The sequence below is a fragment of the Suncus etruscus genome, chromosome 20 (genome assembly GCF_024139225.1).
Source record: "Suncus etruscus isolate mSunEtr1 chromosome 20, mSunEtr1.pri.cur, whole genome shotgun sequence".
NCBI classification, from domain to species: Eukaryota; Metazoa; Chordata; class Mammalia; order Eulipotyphla; family Soricidae; genus Suncus; species Suncus etruscus.
Genome location: NC_064867.1, coordinates 25,556,224 through 25,581,252, shown reverse-complemented (window position 1 = coordinate 25,581,252; position 25,029 = coordinate 25,556,224). Strand labels below are relative to the sequence as shown.

Here is a 25,029-nt window from a genome sequence, read left to right as displayed (position 1 = left end):
TGTTAGAAATCATCAGATAAAAATCAATTGGAATTGTGTTTGAGTTTTATTTTTATTTTTTGGCTTAACTTAAATTTTTGCTTTAATTTAAATTTGCCACACTTGCCTTTTTGCCTCAACTTCCACTAATTCCCAGATTTCCAATCTAGTCATGCAGCTCTCCCCATTTTTACCCACTGCCAATTTCCCCACTAGGCTCTGCGCACAAAATTCTGGCTAGCTTTTGTTTTCTTGTCATTGCTCATAACAGTCTTCCAACCAAATAATATTCATCTTTCAAGTGAGTTCACTCTTTAAGTTTTTACTGGAAGCCATTTAATGCTAGGTCTCATTCTAGATGTTGGGGAATTGAGTGATCCACAAATTGTGCTGCTTACTGCAGTGTCTCTGGCAGTCTGTGACAAGTGATGGGACAAGCTAAAAACACCCTCCCGGGTGAGGATCTAGAGAAGACTCAGGAAGTGAAACTGTGGCAGAAGATCACATTGTTCAATTCTGGCCTTGTTTAGGAGGTAATTTTAAGCAGTGAGAGCAGCCTAGGATGTGATGCAGGAAAAGACCTGATGTGGATCTTTTGTAGTCCCTGAAGTCTTTGCCAAGGACTGTAGTAGAAGTCTGAGTTAGAGTACAGCTAAATAGAAATGATTGGATCAAGTTTCCAAGTGAGATTTCATTTTCTATCTTTTATTTCATTTTATTTAATGTTTGCAATGTCAGGATCAAATACAGGGTCTAATACATGAAAGGCAAGTGCCTTACTGCTGAGCCACAACCCTAGATCCTTGTCTCATTCAAGAACAGTTCTTGTATAATGTTTATTCACATCTTTGGTAAGATTCTTTTCTTTTTTTAGTAGCAAAAAATATCAAGCACACACAAAGCAAAGCATTTAAAGTTCAACACAAATAGACATGTAAAATAAACCACTTGTTATTCCTTTACTTCCACAAATTTAGAGAGAACATTAACTACTGTGATAACAACAGGTGAGCTGGAATAAATCTCTGGGTGTGACAGAAGTGAAGACGTGGGCAACCTAGATTTGTAAACACATGGAAGAAATTACTAGAAATTCGACTCCATTTTATTCAAGTAATGAAAATGATGGCTAAGTAGATGCATTAGATTTAATGCCTCAATAGTCCAAAAAGATGCTATTAACTCTTCTGGTTCAGATGTTCCAGTTCTCAGAAGTCATGAAATCTTATTTTCTTACCCAGGACTGCTCATTGATGTCTTCATTTACAAAAGTCTTTCCCACATATTTGAAACAGAAAGAAATTTAGAATAGTATTTGCTGTTTTCATAAAAATGTCCTGCCACTTACCACATCACCTCTAATAAGTGTTCCAGATAGTATGGTTAGAACTGCATGGAACCACACATTACACTGGAGGGCTCTTCTTTTCTGCTTTGATCATAATGTCTCCTCATCATCTGCAAAACATTTAGAAATACATAGCTCATAATGTCATTGGGTTTGCAATGCTCTCACCAGAATCTATTTTACACACCAAATATGAAACAAATAGGTTTGGGCTTTGTTGTTTTTATTTTCACTAATCAAAATTCAAATTCAGGGTGATGTATAACAGATATAAATGAATAACATAGAAGTAGAACTTCAGAGAAATTTATCCCTATGAAAACATTAGTCCTTTTGTGAACTCACATTTCATTTTTAGCACATTAATGGCTACTATACATAATAAGAGATCAATGGTTGTACAGTAGACAACACCAAGACTGCCAGAATCCTTCTGAGTCATTTAGCATTAATTTTAATTTTTTAATGAAAAGTCTAAAGGTCTCTTAACATTTTTTAACTAAAATTTTAATTAAAATATCATTTAGGGGCCAGAGAGATAGCAAAGTGGTAGGGCATTTATGTTGTATGCAGCCAATCCAAGACGGATGGTGATTCAAATCCCAACATCCTATATGGTGCCCTGTACCTGCCTGCCAGGAGCGCAAAGTCAGGAGTAACCTCTGAGTGCCACTGGCTGTGACCCAAAAACCAAAAACCAAAAAAAAAATAAAAATCTCCTCTTCTCATTCAATTCACTTAGCAAGATACTCTCCATGTTTACCCATGTATCTGCAAATTTCATGACTTCATTTTTACTAACAGTTGCATAGTATTTCATTGTGTAAGTATATTATTGCCTTTATATCTACACATCTGTTTCTGAATACTTGAGTTGTTTCCTGATTTTGGCTAATGTTAATAGTGCTGCAATGAACTTAGGAGTGCAGATGCCCTTTCTCCATTATGTTGGGTAATGTGGAAGCTCAATTCGTAGCATGTGGAAGCTCAATTGTTTTTTAAGAGGGCTGAGCCAATTAACATTACCAACAGCAGTGAATGAGGTCTCCTTTTCTCCTGAATCCATGCCAACACTGGTTGTTGCTGTTCTTTGTGATAAATGTCAGTCTCTATGGTGTCAGGCAGTTTTCTATTTTGATAATCATTTATCTGACTATTACTGATGCCAAGATTTTTCATATACATTTTAGTCATATGGATTTTTTTCCTTTGAGAAAGTTTCTGTTAATATCTTCTCCCCATTTTATATGGGGTTGACTTTTTCTTTTAAACTTCTATAGTGCTTTACATATCTTGAATATCAACCTATTATCAGATGAATTGTGGCCAAATATTTTTTTCCCACCCTGTGGGCTTCCTTTATATCCTGATAATATTCTCCTTTTGAGGTGTAGAAAAAATTTAATTTAATGTACTTCCATTTATATTTGGTTCTATAGCATGGTTCATGGGATTTCATATTTAATGATGCCTCTAGTTTCAGTGTCATGGAGAGTTCTACAGTTTCCTCTATGTATTTTATGAAGTCAGGTTCAATATTAAGATCTATAGTTCATTTTTACTTGATTCATGTGCATGGCATCACAAAGAGGTATAAGTTCATTTTTTTAATGTGGCTAACCAGTTATCCCAAAAACATGTGTTGAAGAGGAGGCTTTCCTTGCTTCACTTTATATCATTTGCTCCTTTATCGAAAATTAACTGATCATCTACCAGAAGTTCTGTCTTCTGATTATCAATTCTATTCCATTGATGATGCTAGAATTTGGTGTCATTTCTTCCTGTTCTTAATTCCTGCAACCCCTTTCTGATTCTCCTGTTAATTAAAGTGCCATCTCAATAAACCACATATTTATGACTTCTCCTTCAGGACGGGTGACCCTAATCCAAAGACCCCTTGGAGAGGATCTGAGAGATGCTTCATCTTGCCCTTTGGATATCTTATAAGAACAACAAAAACAAGTGTTCTTACCCAGTGGCTTGCAAAGCTAACATCTCAACCATTTTTATGGTAAACTAAAGCATTCAAAAATATATATTTGTAATACATTGTGAAAAATTACATTTAAAATTAGAATTTTTATATCTTTTCTAATTTACCCAATAGAATGTATATATTGTACTGAGTTGATGGCAGCATTTATGCATTTAAAACATGTGTAAAAATGCTCATAGCTAAGACTTAGATACTGCTAAAGATGTGTTTGTCTCCTAAAATAGGTATTTATTCTAACTGTAACATATGCATTACAATAGTTTGTTTGCTTAATATAATTGTCTAGAGAAAATATGTTTAAATATTTTTATTTCCTATACCTAAAATGTTCATGTGTTAAAATTTTTCCTACATGGATCATTGTCAGAATTTCATAAACAACATACCCTATATGTTGGGTAATTAGATCAAAACAAAAGGCAGATATTTTTATTGCTATTGTATTTCTTAGTGATAGTTGGCTTCCATTATTTTTACTTATTTCTAGTATTGTTAAGATGCACTGAAGTTTAATATTAATTCTGTCACTATGTATTGTTCTAGATTTGAGCACTAATGTTGTTTACATTGATAGATGTACTTGAATGGAATTTCATATAGTAATTACAAATAATTCACACTAAAATTCCCTGAGAGCTGGAGAGATAGCCCAAAAGACTATATAGTCCAGGAATGAAGCCCTATGCTTGATCCTTGGCACTGCCTTGTTCATTGTATGGGAGATCTCCAACGTTAAAAAAAATTTAAAATAAATAAAATTACAAATAGGCATAATAATGAGAAAAATCTGTGCACTATGTGGATAATATGAAAACACCATGAAAATTAGAAGTTTGAGGCTCAAGTGATAGTACAGCAGGTAAGGTGATTGCCTTGCACTCAGCAGACCCAAATTTGATCCCTAGTATCTTATATAGTTTCCTGAGCCTACAAGAAATGATTGCTACATGGTGAACCAACAATAAGCCCTGGCCACTATTGTGGCCCAAAAGCAAATAAACAAAAAGGAGCAGGCATAAAGATATTCTATTAACTTAATAAAAAACTAAAAAATAAACAGAATTATAGAAAATAGGATCATTCTACAAAATATATTCTTGACTTTACTTCCCTGTTTTATGGTTTCTGGGATGACATACATGGTTGTGACGATCACTGTGAATTTCACCTGTGGCTTAGAAACTCACATGCTTTTAGTTGTGGTGTCCACCAGTCATACATCTTTAAATGCATTGCTTACACACTTGGTTGATGGTTGTAGTGCTTGTCAGAGGTTGAGTACATTCACTGTGGTACTCTTCACATACATGATTGAGAGTGTTAAAGTTATTACACATGTTGTGGCAAGGGGATCACAAATAACAGGATCTCATTCTTCATGAGAAGGAACAATGACATTTCTGGATCTTCGATTGTACTCAAGTTTACCTTGTTCATCTCTCTGTTTCTCATTTGCTGGAGCTGCAATTTCTTCAGATTGTGCCTTCTTGGGTTTCATTTCCAGTTCCCCAGTTGTAAAGAGCTGGTATAACTTCTGGATCAAATCAGTAGAGGACTCGGGACCATTGCTATCATCATTCCTTAATTTAAATGAATGCTCCTGGGAGCCAAATTCATCATACACCTCACTGCTTTCTGTCTGTATTTCGAACACCCCAGGAATAAAGCTGAGGTGACAAGAGAAAGGGATAAATATATGTTAGCCACATTCTTTTCAGGATTAACTGACACAGTCAAAACATACAACAAGAATCAATAGTGTATGTGATAGAAAGAATACAAATGTAATTTGTGCATAAAATTGAGCTCAGGGAGAGCTTTCTTTTAATTCCTTTGCCCTTTTATTTTTTTCCATACTAGGCTGTGCTCAAGGCTTACTCTGGCTCTATCCTCAAGAATCACTACTGGTAGTGCTCCATGGGCCAAATGGAGTAGTACTGGGGATGGAACCAAAATTGTTTGGTTGCAAGGCAAACATCCTACACACTACTCTATATAGCTCCTGCCCTCAGTGAGAATTTTTGAATACTACTAACGGAAATTTGAACTATGTGTTAGTGATATAGGATTCCAAACAAGTCTAACCTTTATGATTTTGAGGTCGTACTCAGTGGTGCTCAGGGTTTACTTTTAGTTCTTAACTCAGAGATCACTTCTAGTGGCTCTTGGGATACTATCCTGGGTTCCAAAAAATGAACTTGGGTCAGCACTTGCCTTGACCACTTGACCAACTCTCTCGTCCCAGAAACAAGCATTATGTAATTATTGAATTTTTATTGCGTACTTACACCATTACTTTCCATAATTAGACTAAAATGAATCCTTCCTGCTAATATTCATGAGTTCTATGTCCTAAACAACAAATGATTTTTTTTTGCTGCTTTGTAAGTTTTTGTGTTTGTTCGATTTTTAGGCCACACCGGTGACGCTCAGGTGCTCCTCCTGGCAATGTGCTTAGAAATGGCTCCTGGCTTGGGGGACCATATAGGATGCCAGGGGATTGAACTGCGGTCCATCCTAGGATAGCACCAGCAAGGCAGATACCTTACCGCTATGTGCCCCGCTCCAGCCCCAAATCTTTTCTTTTTTTGTTTCCCTTTTGTGCTAAAATTAGTATCTAGCTAACTTTGGTATCATAAATTTTCTGTTTGGGTAATATTAATTATTAAAGTGATGTTATGTTATATAGTTACTAATAAGGAATTTCTTTTTATATTTTTATTAATAGCAATGAAAATAACAACATATTGCTTTCAACTGTGGGTCATATTCTATTAATACTAAATCACCTGCTTTTGAAACACACATACACACATATTCATGCATACAAAAATTAAATTGCCATTTATTTTAAGTTTCTTTTCTTTTCTTTCTTTTTTTTTTTTCTTTTGGTCACACCTGGCAGCACTCAGGGATTACTCCTGCCTCTCCATCAGAAATCACTCCCGGAAGGCTTAGGGGGATCATATGGGATGCCAGGGATTGAACTAGGGTTGGATGCCTGCAAAGTAAGCACCCTACCCACTGTGTTATCACTCTGGCCCCCAAATTTATTTTCTTAAGTACTGGTTTTAGTTGTAGGTTCACTAAAATTGTGAATTCATTTACTCACAATACATTGTTTTCTGTTCCAATACTCTCCGGAGTGGGAGAAGTGATGTTAACACACTTGGGTATCAGATGTGCTGGGGGGTATTTATTGATGGCATCTGAAAAGAGAGTGACTAGTTAGTTTAAATTAATTTACTTTCATCTTCTGTCTACTACCCAAAGCCATTTTTTCCCTGTGTTTGAAGCTGTTGTTAAGAGCAAACTAAATTTATAATGCACTTGGCAAGATAGGCACCTTTGACAGCAACACTTCCCTATGCCAAGTTAATGACCATATCACAGGATTAATATAATTAAAGGAGATGTCGGGGCCGGGCGGTGGCGCTAAAGGTAAGGTGCCTGCCTTACCTGCGCTAGCCTAGGAAGGACCGCGGTTCGATCCCCCGGCGTCCCATATGGTCCCCCAAGCCAGGAGCGACTTCTGAGCGAATAGCTAGGAGTAACCCCTGAGCGTCACCGGGTGTGGCCCAAAAACCAAAAAAAAAAAAAAAAAAAAAAAAAAAAAAAAAAAAAAAAAAGGAGATGTCTTATCCTTTCTATCACTTTTGTATCTCCTTCAAAAAGGAGGCTTTAACTTCATTAGCTATTGAAATTGTCCACTCTATTAGACTTGAAGTTAGCAGAAGCCACCTTTTTTTTTCTTCTTCTTCTTCTTCTTCTTCTTCTTCTTCTTCTTCTTCTTCTTCTTCTTCTTCTTCTTCTTCTCTTCTTCTTCTTCTTCTTCTTCTTCTTCTTCTCTTCTTCTTTTCTTCTTCTTCTTCTTCTTCTCTTCTTCTTTTCTTCTCTTCTCTTCTTCTTCTTCTTCTTCTTCTTCTTCTTCTTCTTCTTCTTCTTCTTCTTCTTCTTCTTCTTCTTCTTCTCCTCCTCCTCCTCCTCCTCCTCTTCTTTTTGTGAATGACAAGCTGACTAATAAAAATAAATCTTGGATTGTAAGATTTCTGAAAATCACCTGAGCCCTGAGACTTCATAACTGCCAATGAATCTGCCTCTGGGTCTATCAGGTAAACTTAAAGGAGCTGCAGAAATGCAATGTGGCTTCTGTCCCATTTTTTATTGCAAGCACAGACCCAAACTTACTTCATGCCAAAAGCTCTAAGATGAGCAACTGCATTAATGTGTAAAACAGAAATTTACAAACAGGAGTGGGGGCAGTCACTCTCAAAAAATCTCACTGTGCTAAGCACTCTTCACTCTTTTCACATATGTGCCTGAGTCAGATGATTGGGCAGAGGCTCCAGAAGAGATCTGTGTCCCTGGCTCATAAAAATTCAAGTCACAACCAAAGTTAATTTACAATAACAAGATCAAATAGAGGTCCCTGATGTGGGTGGTGAGAAGTGGGAATAGAATATTATTTATTACAGCAGTATATCTTATTAAAGGTTTAACAATAGAAATATAGATTAATGGACAAGAGCAAAGCCCTGGGGTCAGAATGCTTAGAGTTGAGTCTGGAATTTGCCAGTTATTAACTATGAGCTTGAGAATAATTTATTTAATGTCAATGAACCTTAGTTTTCTCACTTGTAAGTTTTCTTTGTAAGGCTGTCCTGAGGATTAAATGGTACAATCTATTTAAAAACCTGGCACAGAGTAAACACAATTGAGGCTCAAATGCCACTTTTCATCTATTTGTTGGTTTTCTGGCAAAGTCCTGGACTACACAGCAAGGTTAATAAGACCTGAGACAATTCTAATTACCTCCCACTCATACCTTTATGATCATAACTCTCAAAAGAAATGAGCGTTCTTCATATTGGTAGCTCATACACAGAGACATTAAGTCTATTGCAAAAGCAATAGAAAAAAGTTTGAATGACTTACCTCTGATTAAATGGACAAATGGCTTGAGAAACTTGATGATGTAGTTCCAATCAGGCTTGTGGGCTCGGCCAAGCTGGACCAAGTGATGCTCTAGTGGGTGGCTGGCTAATTCTTCTAATTCGTTGTAATTGTGCACAGGACCAAAGGAAAACACAAATATGGAATAGCCCTGGCACTTGGCTCTCAGAGATACATTTTTTAAGACTTCTTTGTCCAAAGGGTTCGTTTCACCAGCAGAAATAACAAAAATGACTTTGTTTTTCCTCAAATTGGGAGTACCAATAAAAACATTGTCGATAGTCCACTGCAAAGCATGACCAAGGAAAACATCTCCGTTGAGCTTTTGAAGAGAATTTTGGAGATGATTTTCCATTTGGGGTTTACTGTTATAAGTAAGCAAATCAAATTCCAGGTAGACAGGGCATTCTTCAGTGTTGGGCAAATAACCTGGAGGAGAATAACTCAGGACTGCCACTCTGTCTCCTACATTGGAGAGCAATGGATTTGGGGCAATGTGAAAGTAAGCAAGTACTGAGATTATGAAAGTTTTCACATCTTTAAAGTCATCATTTCCTACTCTGTAGGAAGTATCTAGAAGGAAAGCCACATCCATGTAGTAGTCTTGAGAAGAGGCATCTCTAGGTTCATATGTAAGTCTTGGTTCTTCTCTGCCCTGATTTTCAAGTAGTCCTGCAACAAAATAACTCAAGTCACTCTTTTAAGTAAAGGATAAACTTGGCATTTCTAGACAACGATGGCAAATATTAAATCTGGGATTTAGCCTTGCTTGACTTCTTTATTCATAGAAGACAATCACTAATCACTCACAATATTTGTTCTCAGAGTCATCTTCCAAATGCATCTCTACACTCAGTGACAATCTAATTACCATTTGACAAGTGCTGGTATGCAAGAAAAAGCCTGTTTGCCAGCCCATTTCAGATCTTTTTCAAAGGGATGACTTAACATCTTTCCATTTTCACAGGCAAGAGGAGAAACACTGTAATTTTTACTTATTCATTATTTAATTTTATTTTTTAAAGAAAAATCTGCACACACAAAATTTAATGCACCTTTGAATGAGATCTAATGATGTGGAAAGATTCTGAGAGAAAAATGTATATGTCAAAGTCACATTTATTGGTGACACAAACACCTCAGAATTATGCAACAGTGTGATATTGTGACCACACTTATATAAATGCTGACTTTAGAATTCAAACTCTGTGCAAGACCTGACAGCCTCTAAAACTTTAGTACTTAAAGTGCCAATGCCAATATACAGTTCACTACCAGAATCTTGATGCAGGTTAACTACATTACCAAAACACATCAATTTTTTTTCAGCCCACTGTGTGTGTGTGTGTGTGTGTGTGTGTGTGTGTGTGTGTGTGTGTGTGTGTGTGTGTGTGTGTGTGTGTGTGTGTAGGAAGAGTTTCTTTTTTTGGGGGGGAAGATTTTCTTAATGAAGTAAATGGTACATTGGTTTAAATTCTGCTAACTTCTTATTTTTTGTAGACCATAACTTTAAGATGGATCTAAGAATAAGTGATTCTCAAAACTATATTCATAATGATTATCTCTATAATAATAATGACAATGGATATTTGGTAAGTCTATATAGGAAATGCCAACTCAGAAGGAAATGGAAGTAGATGATAAATGTTCTTTTCTATAAAAGAAGTGTCTCTGGGAACCTAATCTAACATGTAGGTATTCTTATCTGTGCTTGACTACAGCTATTTAATTCTTAAAATAACAAATTTCATTAAAAAATTGGTTAACCTGTATTCATGCCATAAAAACATAATACTGAAATAAAATACAACAGCATGGTTAATGGTTTTTAATAGGGCAAATGCTCTGTCTGGTGATTTCTCTTTAAATATAAAGACTGGGGCTAGAGCAATAGCACAGAGGGTTGGGCGTTTGTTTTGCACATGACTGACTTGGATTTGATCCCAGCATCCCATATGGTCCCCCAAGCACTGCCAGGGCTAATTCCTCAGTACAGAGCCAGGAGTAACCCCTGAGCATTGCTGGGTGTGGCCCAGAAATAAAATGAAAAAAAAAATAGGGGCTTATATTTGGCAGTTCTCAGTGTTCCATATGGCAAAGAAAACTGAACTCAAGAACTTGAACATAGTTGGCATGTATATGCTGACCAGTGAATGATCTCTCCTATCCTATATATGATGTTATTTTTTTAAACTGGGGAAACATTATTTTATGAGTTGTATACAATAATGCCAAACAACACTCTCCGTCTTAGTAACTTTAGCTCTATCATTAGAGGTTTATTTTCTTCCCTTGGGGGCAAAAGTGGCTCCAAGATCACGATCAGGAGATTCAGCAGTCTCACTGGTGGTTATTGGCCAACACGACCACGGTTCAATGTGGGAGTTTGAGAATGTAACTTAACTCAAGTCATGTGGTACCGGGTATTATTTAGGACATCCCAACATTGCTTTAGGGACTGCAGAGTTGTACCTTACAATGCTCAGGATACCACGTGGTTCCATAGATGCTGTGTTGTTTATTGGTGCCATTTTCATTGGACATTGCCTGTTCCTTTGCTTTATTTCTTTATCACCTTACAAGTAAGAACATATAGTATTCTACAGATAATTTCCTTCATTGAACATGACTCCATCTATTTTCACCCCACTGGTAGCAAAAGGCAATATGCCATTTTTACTTACAGATATTCATATTCCTTTGTATATATAACATGATCTCTTTTTATAGTCATGTATTGTTGTTTCCTGTGTTGTTTCTAGATTGTGACTATTGATGACTGCTTTTCAATGAACATAAATGCATATATATATTTTTGTGTTCCTGGGCTAGATACCTAATAGAACTGGAAAATAAGGTAGTTCTACTTTAAATTTTTGAAAATGACTCATATTGTTCACATAGAAGGAGAACCTGTTTATACTCCTACAAACCATGTTTGAGACCCTTTTAACCAAATCCCTGCAAGCATTTACTATTTCTAACCTTTTCAATATATGTTTTATTCTTACAGGTGTGAGGTGACCTTTTAATAGCTTTTTGTTTGCATTTCCTGTATAATTAGCTCTGGTAAGCATTTTCTTTTCATGTTCCTATTGGCCCTTTGTATGTCTTCTTTGAATAAGAGTTTGTTAACTATTTTACTATTATCTCCACACTCTATCAAGTTATTTTTCGACTGCTGAGTCTTAGAAGTCTATATATACACATATGTGCATATATATATATATATATATACATCTCATTGTCAGATGATGCAATGCAATTATTTTCCCCATTTCAGTTAGCTGCTTATTTATTTGAGCAATTGTTTCTTTTGCTAAAATGCAAAAAACTTTTTGTTTTATTTTTGCTTTTGTTTTGATTGCCAATGGAGTCAAATCATCCCTGAAGCTTATATACATACCATTTGTCATTGATTTTTTTTTTGGGGGGGTGGTATTTTGGGTTGGGCCACACTCATGCTCTCTCCTGGTAGTGCTTGGAGGAATGCATGAGGGGCTAAAGAATGTATAGCTGGGGTCAGAAGCATGTAAGACAAGTGCCATAGCCTCTTTGTCCTCTGGCTTTTGTTTCATTTGATATATTTTTATAAATTTGGATCTAGCATGTATGTCAGTGTTTCCCAAACTGGGTGATGGCATGTACCCTGTGACTCCCTCCCAGAATACTGAAATGATCCAGAAGGGTTGTAGCATCTGAGGTAGAACTGCTGTACTCTTTCTGTGTCCAGGAGGCCACTGAGTAATTTGTTTGCTGATAATAGGCTGGTAGGGCCAAATAAGTTTGGGAAACTCTGAGCTAGGACTTTATTCCATGTTTGAATTAATGGTGTGAGATAAGCATCCCATTCCAATCTTTTGATTATGCTTAACTAGTTTTCTCCAAAAATAATATTTGTTGAAAAGGGTTTCCTTGCTCCCTACACAATTCTGAACTGTGTCCATATAACTGAGAATTTATTTCAGGGTCTCATTTCTAGCCTTTTGGTTTGTCACATATTTGTTGATTTTTGAGAACTCAGTGAACCCTTCATGTTTTGGATAAATACCATATTCTTTTTAATCATAGTGGGATTAAAAATTTTTACTCAATAAAAACTCTGTGTACACCAGGGGTCTCAAGCTCAATTTACCTGGGGGCCGCAGGAGGCAAAGTCAGGGTGAGGCAGGGCCGATTAAAGAATTTCACAAAAAAAAGTCCTCAAACGTAATTATTAACAGTTTTAATTATTTCTTCTGAACATGAATAGAACATTGAGTGAAGATCATGAACAGTTCTTCTGAACATGGCATCTTTTGCCTATTCCTTGCTGCCAGAGACTTGACAGCGCTTCTCACAAATCTGAACCATATTTGGCTTTAGAGAGGAAGCAGTTGAGACCCTCTGTATGACTTGAAGATGATCATCATTAAGTCTAGACCTGTACTTTGACTTATTGAAGTTCAATGTGGAGAATAACTTTTCACACAAATATTTGCTCCCAAAAAGGCACATTGTGCTCTTGAACATTCGGGAAAGCTCAGGGAAGCTGGGGGGCAATTCTCTCAAAAACTGCCTATGCATGTCTGCTTTTTCACTAATCTCCCTGAACTTGGCGTTGAGATCAGAGTTGCATTGCAGGTCAATGAGCTCCATTTGAAGCACAGGAGGGGCATCTTGCCCATCAAAGGAAAAGGGGTCCACAAAAATTTGGAAAGTGGCTCTATGCTTTTTGAAGTCTGCAAATCTGTGATCAAATTCCTTCTCTAGTTTAAAAATAGCATCAACATATTTCTCACCACTGAATGGTATGCCTGCATCCACAAGTTCCTTGCATGCTGGGAAATGGCAAAGGTTTGTCTGAGAGAGCTGGGATTTCCATAACACAAGTTTTGTGGAGAATGCTCTCACATTGTCATAGGCAGCACTGATAAGCTGCCCCAGGCCTTGTAACATCTTGTTTAGTACATTCAGCTTAAGTGTGTTGTCAACAAGAAAAGCTAAGTCCATGAGCCATTTGTGATCACTCAACTTGGAAACAGAATTCCCATCCTTCTCCATGAAGGCTTTCACTTCTTCTCTCAACTCAAAAAATCTTTTCAGGACATTTCCCCTGCTGAGCCAACGTACCTCGGTGAAATAGAACACATCTCTATATTCTGACTTCATTTCCTCTAAAAAAAAAAAGCACGGAACCTCCTGTGTTTTAAGCCCCTGGATCTGATTTGGTTGATGCATTTCACAACAGACATCACATTGTCATACGGCAGGCATTTACTGCAAAGGGCCTGCTGATGAATAATGCAGTGAAGAGCAATGGCCTTCTCTGCACCCTCCTTTTTAAGTTTTTTGAACAAGTGCCACCAGTCCAGTTTTCCTCCCTGTCATTGATGGCATTCCATTAGTTATTATTCCAACAAACCTCTTCCATGGCAAACCTGCATTCTCAATGGCATCACACAGATGCTGAAATATCTCATTAGCGGTGGTCTGGCCATGCATTGGAATTATTGTGAGCAACTCCTCTGTCAATTCAAAATTGCAATCAACACCACAGGCATAAATTGTGAGCTGTGCAGTGTCTGTTATATCTGTGCCCTCATCAAGAGCAACTGAGTATGCATCAAAACATTTGGCTTTCTAACACAGTTGATGATAAATGTCACTTGACCTGTCAGAAATGCTCTCTGCCACAGTGTTGGCAGAAAGGCTGATTTTGCTAAACTGACCTTTCTTTTCTGGACAGATAATACTTGCAGCCTGTAACATGCATTTTTTAACAAACTCTCCTTCTGTGAATGGTTTCCCTGCCTTAGCAATCATCTCACTAACCATGTAACTAGCTTCAACTGATGCAACATTCTCTTTGGTTGCTGCTTTCTTGAAGAAATCTTGTTGCCTCATTAGACAAGCTTTAAGACTGGCAACCCGCCTGGCTCTCTCATTTCCTTGATATTTTGCACATTCCTCTGCATGTTTAGATGAATAATGGTGTTTCAAGTTGTATTCCTTGTGCACTGCAACTTTCTCTGAGCAAATAAGACATGTGGGGATGCCCCTGTGCTCAACAAAGAAATACTGTGTCTCCCACTTTTCCTGAAATTGTCTGTGCTTGTCATCAATCTTTTTCTTCACTGTAGGCTTTGATGAAATCATGATAAAGGTATGACACAATCTAATTCTGTAATAAACTTCTCTCCCTTCTCTCCCTTAGGCCTCCTATAATGCAAGGGACAGCGGGCAGGAGCAGCAGAAATGACGTCTGCGAAAGTATTCACGATTATTCGCTTACTGAATATTCGCAATAAAAAATCACATTAGTAAGAAAAAAATCGCAAAAAATCGCATTAAACATTTGCATAACCCGAATGGAACTGTTCGGGGTATCTGAATGTTTATTGAGATTTTTTCCTCACTAATGCAATTTTTATTGTGATTATTCAGTAAGCAAATAATCGCGAATACTGCGATATTTGAAGGCCATGCGCGGGTCACAAAATGTTGTACAGAGGGCCGCAAACAGCCCGCGGGCCGTGAGTTTGAGACCCCTGCTCTACACCCTTACAATATACAGTGTGGTGCTTTGGCCCACTTATACTTTAATCAGTGACAACCACAATCAAAAAAATATGGCTGTGTCTGATTTGCTAAATTCTATATTTATATATTTTGTGTGTATGTTCACAAAGAGTGCCTGTCTATAGTTTCCTTTCCATAGAATTTTGGTCTTAATATCAAGGCAATGTGACTCAAAGAATGAGTCAAGATGTATTCTTCCTCTTCAGTTTTATGAGTTTGCTTACAAGTATTATTTTTGTGGCATTTACCAAGAAAGTCGCCTGGATCTGATTTTTCTTTATTTGAGGGGGTGGACATTGTGGAAAGCTCTGTGCTTAGGGATCACTCTTGGCAGGTTTGGGGTAAAGGATTGAACGCTGGACAGTTACATGACAGTAGTAAGTGCCTTACATGCTGTACTGTTTCTGTGATCTTGAAGCTAAGTATCATTACAGAATGATATGGACTATAATTTCACTTTCTTTAAAAGGTTTAGGGCTATCTAGATTACTTCCTGGTGACTTTTGATAATTTGTACATTTCAAGAATTTGTCAAATTCACATAACCTAATTTATAGGCAAATTTTACTCAGAATGTTTTCCTATTTTTTTAAATTTTTATTGTGACCAATATGATATATTTTTTAAAGGTTGTAAAGGAGGTTATCTCTCTAATTCCTGAAATGTTTTCCTGGTAAGTTTGATAATAGGCTTATCAATTTACTTCTCAATCACCTTCTCAGAGAAGTAGAATTTCATTTTTTCATCTTATTGAGTTTCTCAACATTTATGATTTTATTTCCCCCAACTTTTCTTAGGTTTAACTTACTCTAATTTAGCTATGTGGTACAGAATTGATCAGGCCTAGAGATGATGTGAGTCACCAAGAGTATACTCAGTATTTATTTTAAATCTTACATTATTATTAAAATTAAAATAAGCATTTAATATTATAGTTGATCAAGCTGTGTTCTCGGAATTTCACAAATTTTGTGATTTTATGTAACATTTACATTCATTTCAGAATACTTTCTAATTTCCCTGTGGTCTTTCCCTTTGATGGTGAGTTATTTAGGAGTGCTTTATTCAGTTTTCAAATCCTTGAGCATTTTAAAAGATCTTTCTGCTACACATTTTTAGTTTACTTCTGTTTTATTCAGTAGGTATATTTTTTTATTAAAGCACTGTGATTTAAAACACTTTCACTAAAAGTTTCAGATATCAGATTATTTATCAATACATTTGTAGAAACTGGATTTTGTACTTCACAGCAAATTTGAAATTGGTGAGACTTCTATTTACCACCAAGAATCTACTTTCAAACTCTTTGAATTTTTATTCAAGATTAAGTTCCTGGATTCAACTTCTAATATGAAACAAGAAATGCAAATAAAAATACATATTTTGTATTTTCTTTGTTGTGGTCAGGATATGATGTACTATAACACTATGACAAAACCATAAAAATACTTCAAGGTTTTTTTAGCATTGTGTTATGAGCTGTAAAGATTTATTAAGGGACATTTATGAAATTTCAAAACATAGAGCTAATAACTAACCTACTCTATCCCAGGGCCTCTGCTATCTTACTATAATTTTTTAGTTTCTTTAACGCAGTCAATCAATATGTTTTAACAGGGAAATGCATTTCATAAGAGTCTGACAAGAAAGGAAAATTGGCAACATGTTAGTGAGTTTTTCAGTTTTCTCTCTATAAATGAGCAAAATCTTCTTTTTCAAAATACTGAGCAAAAATATTTTGTAAAGAAGTATATTCCATCTATAAATAAATCTCTAAAAATCTAGTTACATATAGAATGATCATGAGAATCAAAGAAGCTAATGTGATTTTTGTGGCTAGAAAGCACTAAAATTTAATCAACATAAGGTGTGATTATTTTATGTTTATGCTCATTTTTCATTTGGGACACTAGGTCTTCAGAAATATTTTCTTTCAAGAAAATCTGGCGGAATTATGGCTAAAACATGATCATAGCTCATAGCAATGCTGTATATTTTCTGGGAATTTCACTAAGCCAACTTTCCGTCTTCAACTCCATGAAAGAATTTCCTCAGAATGGCAGAGGCAGAAGGGTTGTGGTACTTTATTAGGGATGAGGCCAGGAAGGAATGAGGGACCACGAGAGATTTCCAGGGAAGTAGTATCCCCTGAGAGTAGCCCCACTTTAGCCAAGATTCAAAACACAATTCAAACTGAGTGTCAGTTACTTGGGAAAGAATGAGATTAGAAAGAAAATTTAGGGAGAAAAGTTCCAAGAGTTGAGTTATTTGAGCTGGGATTCATTCAGTATGTTGCAAAGTAGCTGAGTTGCCTTTTATGAGATTTGTGGAAATCTCAAGAGATGCACCAATCATTCTTGGCCAGCTGTAGGATTTGTCCAGGGTCCAATGAGGCACATTTACTCCATAGACGAGTCACACATACCATTGAAGCTACATTTTGTATAAATTTCTGTCCTCATACACTGTAGTAGATATTTTTCAAGTTAACATTTACATGAGACTTCCCATGAGATTGGTAATGCTTTCTTCAGAACATTTGAGTGCTCAGCTTGCAGCTGGTTTTGTGTGTAGCTCTACACATGCATTCTCTCATTTAATTCCCTTGCAGAGCTATGAGGAAGAAATTCTTATTGTTCCCATTTTACAGATGAGCAAAATTAGGTTTGAAGAGTATAAATGGTCTAAATAAGAAATGACATCATATAAGCAGTAGAGGTAAAATTTGGACATTTTGCAAGTACTCGATCTGTGTTACTCCTGTAAAAGTATTGGTCACCAAATATTCATATTCATTGGCCACCATATTCATATATAGGGCATCAATAGCAAGGGACGGATAAATTATCTCACTAAAGTCTTGGCACCTGATGTGAAGATTGAGAATCTTTTTTAGTCTTGGTCATTCTTTTTTACTGAAGCCATCGAGAACATATTCTTCTCATAGCAGGTTTAATTACATGACTCAAATAAAACTTGCATGGTTTCTTCTATAGGTATTCTAGAACAGTGGCAGTGAACAGAATCCTGGGAGCTTAATGATTGTCTTTATTACTTGCTACCAATGGTCTAGCAATGAGTCATTGGTGTCTCAGTTAATATTTACAAAATGATAAGTATAGAAAGCAACCATATAAAGTTTTTGAAAGAATTAAAATTTACATAGTTTCTGGTATGCCTTATGTATTCCACAAATATAATATTAAATATATTCCACAAATATAATATTAAAATAAAGCAAACACATAAAGAAATCTCAAGACATCTGAAAATCTTGCCCATGATATTTTATTTTTCAATTTCCATAACAAAGTTTCTTGCTTATTTGTCTTATGGCTCACCTGGGTGCTTGGGGTTACTCCTTGCTCTTCCTTCAGGGGTCATTCCTGGCAATGTTTGGCAGATCAAATGGGATGCCGGGAATCAAACCTAGCAGCTGTGCTGTCACTCTGCCCTTACAACAAAGATTTTTAAGAGAGGCCAGAGGATAACTCAGTGCAGAGCACCTGGCTTGCAGGAATGAGCATGATCTAAAGGGATGTTGGTACTTCAGTCCTACAAGGTGTGCAATTTCTGGTGCATCGTAATTAGTCATGTTTGAGCACTGCTATTTGAGGTGTGTGACCCCTGGTGAGCATCCCAATTACATGTGTGATCTGAGTGGTACTGCAAGGCATGTGTGTGCAACCACAACAACCAAGTGGCACAGCAACTAAAAAGTGTACAAAAACAAGGGTGTGTATATTCTGGGAAGTACCACAACCAAGAGTGGAAGCACATGCTATCAAGTGTGTATGATCTTGGGTCATTGTAACACAAAAAAAAGGAAGGGAAAGTGAACAAAAACCATTTTTTCCTAAGAAAATCCAAGTGAACTTATGTTAGTGTAACATAAAATAAACACAGTTGTACAAGTGTAAAAGTGATCTCAGGAATGAGAAACACCTTAGATGGAGGAGTTGTTGATATTCCATATTCCTCCTCTCCATTCAATCCAATTGATTCAGATCTGTACTTCCTCCTCTCTATGAGGTCATTGGTCACACTAAAGAGTGTGGGTTCTATCATGCACTACTGATTTCAGAGCAAAAGGAAAGGGGGACACATGTAGCATTCTCTTTTGTAAGAAGTCTACTTTCCCCATTTACCTGAGCAAGTAAGCATGATTGTCCTGAAACAGGTCCAGCTTTTTCCACAGAATGAGTGGTTTTCCTGCCTAGACAGTTATAGATGGGATTTAGCCCATTAAGACTCATTCTCATTTTTGTACAATGGGTGAGGTAAGCCTAGTACATGCTCAATGTTTCTTAGATCCTTGGTATCCCATGAGCTCCTTTTGAAGCCTGAGTGAAGAAGATCTAGGAGGTAGACATTAGCACAGTATGATGTGACCCAAAAACTAAGAGAAAAAAAACTTACTCTTGCTATCTACTTAATATTTCTAAACAGAAGGTAAGAACATAAAGACAAAATGAAGCATGCCTTAGGAATTATTTATCTTCAAAGCTCCAGGGTCTGGCACTTTGGTTTTCATGAAGCTATTGTGTTCTGACCTTTGGATAGTTCTCTAAATAAGAAATTTCTTTCTTTTTTTCTCTTTCTCTCTTTCTTTCTTTCTCTCTTTCTTTCTTTCTTTCTTTCTTTCTTTCTTTCTTTCTTTCTTTCTTTCTTTCTTTCTTTCTTTCTTTCTTTCTTTCTTTCTTTCTTTCTTTCTTTCTTTCTTTCTTTCTTTCTTTCTTTCTTTCTTTCTTTCTTTCTTTCTTTCTTTCTTTCTTCTTTCTTTCTCTTTTTTTTTGCTGCTATGTGAATGGAATAGAGGTATCGTGCTGAATTAAATGAATCATATCAGAAGGGACAGATATAAAATTATCTCTTCCAGATGTAGAATCTAAATATACACAGTAAGGGAATAACAAGTTACTTAAGACAACAGAATTATAGTTAGTCCACAGAGCTAAGTTTAATGAAATTTCTTAATTGAAGTTAAAATTTAAAAACAGAATTATACCACCAAAATTATTTAAAATATAATTCTCTCAAATGATGATATAATTTAACTTACTCTTCAATATGCCAAATGGATATATTTCCTTATCTAAATGCAGTCAGTTCAACTAATAAGCAAAACTGGCATGCAAAGTTAAGACTGCAAAATATTTTTACAGATAGGTATAGATATAAGTCTTGAATCTGATACAAGATATGTAACTTTATTGAGGTTCTAAATGTGTGTATTACTACACATCTCATCTGTAAGGTGTAATAGCTATTAACATATCTGTGGTCAAAATTAAATAAAATCATGTCTATAAAGTGCCCAGCATTCTCTTCAAAATGTGTACAGATATGCAAGTAAGGCATTTTTCTAGTTCCATAGGCCTTTCAGAAGTCATCCTGCTTTATTTAATTCCAGCACATTTTTATACCTTATTAGCAGGAACTTCTGTAGTTGTCCAATCATCAATTGAGAAGGACACTTATTTGAGAACTGTACAATGGATGTTGATACTCAAAACCTTTAATCTGAACTTGTTTTTGAACTGAATATTTTCTTATCTGTATTAGAAAATTTTAGGTAACACACAAAATATATTGTTTGTATATTTTATTAAGAGACAAAGTCCAGGGGCCAGAGTGATAGCACAGCAGTTGGGCATTTGCATTGCACGAATCCGATCCAGGACGAACCTGGTTAGATCCCTGGCGTCCCATATGGTCCCCCTAGCCAGAAGCGATTTCTGAGCCAGGCGTAACCCCTGAACGTCACCAGTTGTGGCCCCAAAACAAAACAAAACAAAACAAAACATAAAAGAGACAAAAGTTCATATCTACTTTTTTTTTGTTTAGGTTTTTTTGGACCAGGCCTAGTGTGCTCAGGGGTTACTCCTGGCTCTGCACTTAAGAATCACTCCTGGCAGAGATCAATGGACCATATGGGATGCTGGGGATTGAACACGGGAGAGCAGCATGCAAAGTAAGTGCCCTCTTCTCTGTGCTCTGGCTCTGGCTTTCAGATCTAATTTTTAAACCCCATTAAGTTCCTCAAAGAGACTAGCTCATGGTTTAACTAAAAACAGCAATCAAATAGTTACACTAGAGATAGCAAACTCCATTATTACTTCCACTACCATCTCTACCATCACTTTGTCAAAGTATCAACATAGTTGGTTTTAACTAAAGAGTTCATGAAACGTCACTGCATTCAGATTCTACTAATGACACAGATTCTACTAATGAATTTCTCTTCAAAATGTGTACAAATATGCAAGTAAGGCATTTTTCTAGTTCCATAGGCTTTTCAGAAGTCATCCTGCTTTATTTAATTCCAGTAAGATTTAAATGTAACAGAAGTATCTATCTGCCAATCAACCAATCAACCTAGTACTTGGAGGGAAAAATGAGAAACTAACTATCCAATCAGAGGTAAATATTAAGTTACCGTATTAACCAAAAGGAACATTATAAGCCCATTTAGAAAAAAAAATATGAAACATAAAGCACTATAGAAATGTTATAATATATTTCTGTTCAAATCGGGATATGTATTTGAATAAAACTATATAAACCTACTTTTTTGTTTTGTTTTGTTTTGGGTCACATCCAGCAATGCTCAGAGGTTACTCCTGCTCTGAACTCAAGAATCATTTCTGGTGGTGTTTTGGGGACCATATGGGATGCCAAGGATCGAATCTGGGTTGGTTGCATGCAAGGCAAGCATCTTCCCTGCTATGCTATTGCTCCAGCCCCTATAAACTTCTCTTACAGGTGAAAGAGACCAGAAAGAACAGCAGACAGGGTATAAAAATCATGATTTCTATTCTGAACCTTCTGATTTAGAGTCTTGGAAGCATGATTTCTTCCTAAAGTAGGAATTCTGTCACTATTGAAAGTTTTAATTGGATAATTGCTTTCATGAGGGGCTGTTCTGGGAACTTTAAGATGATGAGCAGCACTATGCTTTTACACACTGGATTTCAATAACTCTCTCCAGTTGTGACCATAAGAAACCATCTCCAGAGCCTCCAAAATGTCCCACAGAATAGAATAGAATGCAATTCCCTCAGGTAAATTTGCAAGAGGCTATCACTAAATAAATTTATTGCTCTAATACTCTATGACTAATTCAAAGTCAAGGATGTATTTATTTAAAAAAAAACAGCTGATTTGTAGACTGAGCTAGAATGAATTAGAATAAAAATGCCAAAGTATCTGAAAATTCTCTTGAGTAAAATTCCAATCTAATTAGAAAAAGGACATGTTGCTTCTATTTTGTCAATGAAAATAACATTAAAGTTTTTTTTGTTATGATCTAGAATTGATTCTGAGGTAGTGTGGGGTAGATATTTAACCTTCATTACAAATTATACATTATCTTTCTTTAACCTTGAGAGAGAACTCATTATAAAATTATTGGTTAAAATAGAAGCTTTGATGAAAATGATCTAGGGTTGACCTGGATCAATAGTGGCACATTTAATTATAATTTTTTCATCAGTATTTCACTGAAAAGTAATTAGGATGGACTAGATTTCCCAGGATTTGAAAAATATTGCAGACCTATTATTCAAAATGCAAGATAATATCTATTTAGATCTTTAAACGATGTATTTTGCTACATAGATGTTGGATAGAGGGATGCTTAGTGTTCTTAAATAAAATAAAATTATGACCCAATGTATATTAAATCCTTTGAAAACAAGAGTTGTCATTTTCTTTTTTTGTGATACTAGATTCCTCACTTCTTCCTGCTCCATTGAGGAAACAGAGTAAATATGGCTCTGTGGTAGAATGTGGTGGATGATGCAGTGGCTCTTAAATTTTAGTCCATGACAGACACAATATACTACTATTAAAACTCAATTTCTGGGCCCCATTTTCATAGATTTGACTCAGTAAGTCAGATGAATGCTAAAAATCTGGGTTTTGACTAAGAACCCATTATGTATAATTGGGTTACTTGATTGTAAACTTGAGGACAAAAAAATAAATGACCTAGAATGGCCTTAAAGATGACAATAGGGGCTGGAGTGATAGTACAGTGGGTAGGTCTTGCCTTGCACATGGCTGACGTAAGTTTGATACTAGCATTCCATATGGTCCACTAGGAGTGATTCTTGAACACAGAGCCTTGAGCACCACCAGGAGAGATCCCAAAACAAAAACAACAAAAAGATGGCAACATCTCCCTCACCATTGGCATTTCTAATTGTGAAGCAGTGTTTTTGAGAAGTGCTTGAGGAATCTCTGCTGAGAAACAATGGCCGGGCGGTGGCGCTAAAGGTAAGGTGCCTGCCTTGCCTGCGCCAGCCTTGGACGGACCGCGGTTCGATCCCCCGGTGTCCCATATGGTTCCCCAAGCCAGGAGCAACTTCTGAGCACATAGCCAGAAGTAACCCCTGAGCGTTACCGGGTGTGGCCCAAAAACCAAAAAAAAAAAAAAAAAAAAAAAAAAGAAATTCCAACAGAGATTGTTCTTGAGCCTTTGTAAGGGAGAACCAGGATAGGTCACAGGAGTAGAGATGAAGCTGGAAGTCTTGTGCAGATAGGAAGAAGCAGATGGAACATTACAACTAGAGGGCAGTATTTCTGCTTCTTGTGAAAGAGAGGGACATCCAACTTTTACCATTTCACAGGGCTCTAGAAATCTCTAATTCCTGGATTGGTCAATTTCTAAATTTCAGGTTAAGTGCAGAAAAACCAGCCATCAATTCCGAGACTGATGGAGGCACCGATGAGAAACAGCACAGAAGATGGAGATGTTTGTGGATGGTTTCAACCATTTTTATTTGTTTTTGGTTTTGGGCCACACTTGGCCATGCTCAGAGGTTACTCCTGGCTCTGCGCTCAGAAATTGCCCTTGACAGTTTTGAGGGACCATATGGGATGCTGAGAATCGAACCTGGGTCTGTCCTGGGTTGGCCGCATGCAAGGCCAATGCCCTACCACTGTGCTATTACTCTGGTCCCTGTTTCAACCTTTTTATTTGTGCAGTACATCTGGAACTTATCAAAACTAAGCTCTTAATGACAGACAGATATCCAAACCACATTCACTCTCCAGGAGAGCACATTCAATACAAAGTTCTCAGCAAACTTGGGCAAGTGGCTAATGATTTTATTTTCAAAAATGACTAGCATAAAGTCCCTAGACAACACTTATACTCTGAGGCTCAGATTTATTTTAAAGAATAAAAAATATATATTACCATTAGGTCTGAGAGTAATCTCTATTTTCAGGCTCTGACATTCTGAAAATCTTTCATAGACCTGCCAGCACACTTCAATTTGTTGCAGGAGAAATTGGGTGTGATGGGGGGAACTACCAGCTTAAATTTTCCTACTAAAACCAGACACTATTCTTTCTTAAATCAAATTACCTATGACTATCTTGATTCCCAGACAACTGAAAATTCAAAGTAAAATATTTTCACTTTTTACTGAACAGTGAGCATTACATGACAGAATATAGTTGATTGTTTTAACTACCTACTCTTACTATCTGTCCTAAAACAATTTATTCTTCTCAATTATTAGACTTTAATTTGGGGGGCACACCCGGTGATGCTCAGGGCTTATTCCTGGCCCTGTGCTTAGAAATGGCCCCTGCTCAGGGACCATATGGGACACGGGGGATCAAACCAAGGTCCTGTCCTGAATTGCTACATACAAGGCAGACGTCCTACCACGGTGCTATCTCTCTGGCCCCTCAATAATTAGACTTTAGAATGTTTATTTTTTTTTGTTTTCGTTGTCACCAAGTAAAACCTGATGCCACCCTCCAGAGACCTATGTTGGTGGGGAGCCTTGAAGAAAACCCCATTGTCTCTAGGACTGTGTTGTTCACCATATAGAAGGCCACGGGTCTCAGAATTGTCACTGTCTCTGGCTAGTATTGCTGCCCTACTGCTTGTCCCAGAGAGAATGTTTATTTCTAACAAAACTGACACAGCAGTTTGGTAGCCAAACATTCCTTGAAAACTTCTTTGATTTTTCTTTTTTCTAAAACAAATAAAAATTCCTGTATCTCAGTTGTCACAATTCCCATGTAATTAAGCAAACATCTTGAATTAAACAGACCCATTCACAAGAAGTTCTCTTATTTCTTTCTTTTGTTGTTAAGACAACAAAATTGTCTTCACTAAAAAAGTATACATACGTAAATACTTTGTGATTTACATACATTCTGTTTTATC

At 36.5% G+C, this 25,029-nt stretch overlaps 1 protein-coding gene across 1 annotated transcript in view; it reads right to left on the bottom strand.

The window, feature by feature from the left end:
* Positions 1-1,407: 1,407 nt before the first annotated feature.
* Positions 1,408-25,029, bottom strand: part of COL6A5 (collagen type VI alpha 5 chain) — a 105,677-nt gene continuing 82,055 nt past the window's right edge. Inside the window, exons 37-40 of the mRNA XM_049766087.1 lie at positions 8,259-8,948; positions 6,436-6,532; positions 4,752-4,990; positions 1,408-1,437 (exon numbers count right to left, since the gene is read on the bottom strand). Coding sequence (XP_049622044.1) covers positions 1,418-1,437; positions 4,752-4,990; positions 6,436-6,532; positions 8,259-8,948 — 1,046 coding nt within the window. The 3' untranslated portion in view covers positions 1,408-1,417. The remainder of the gene's footprint in view (positions 1,438-4,751; positions 4,991-6,435; positions 6,533-8,258; positions 8,949-25,029) is intronic.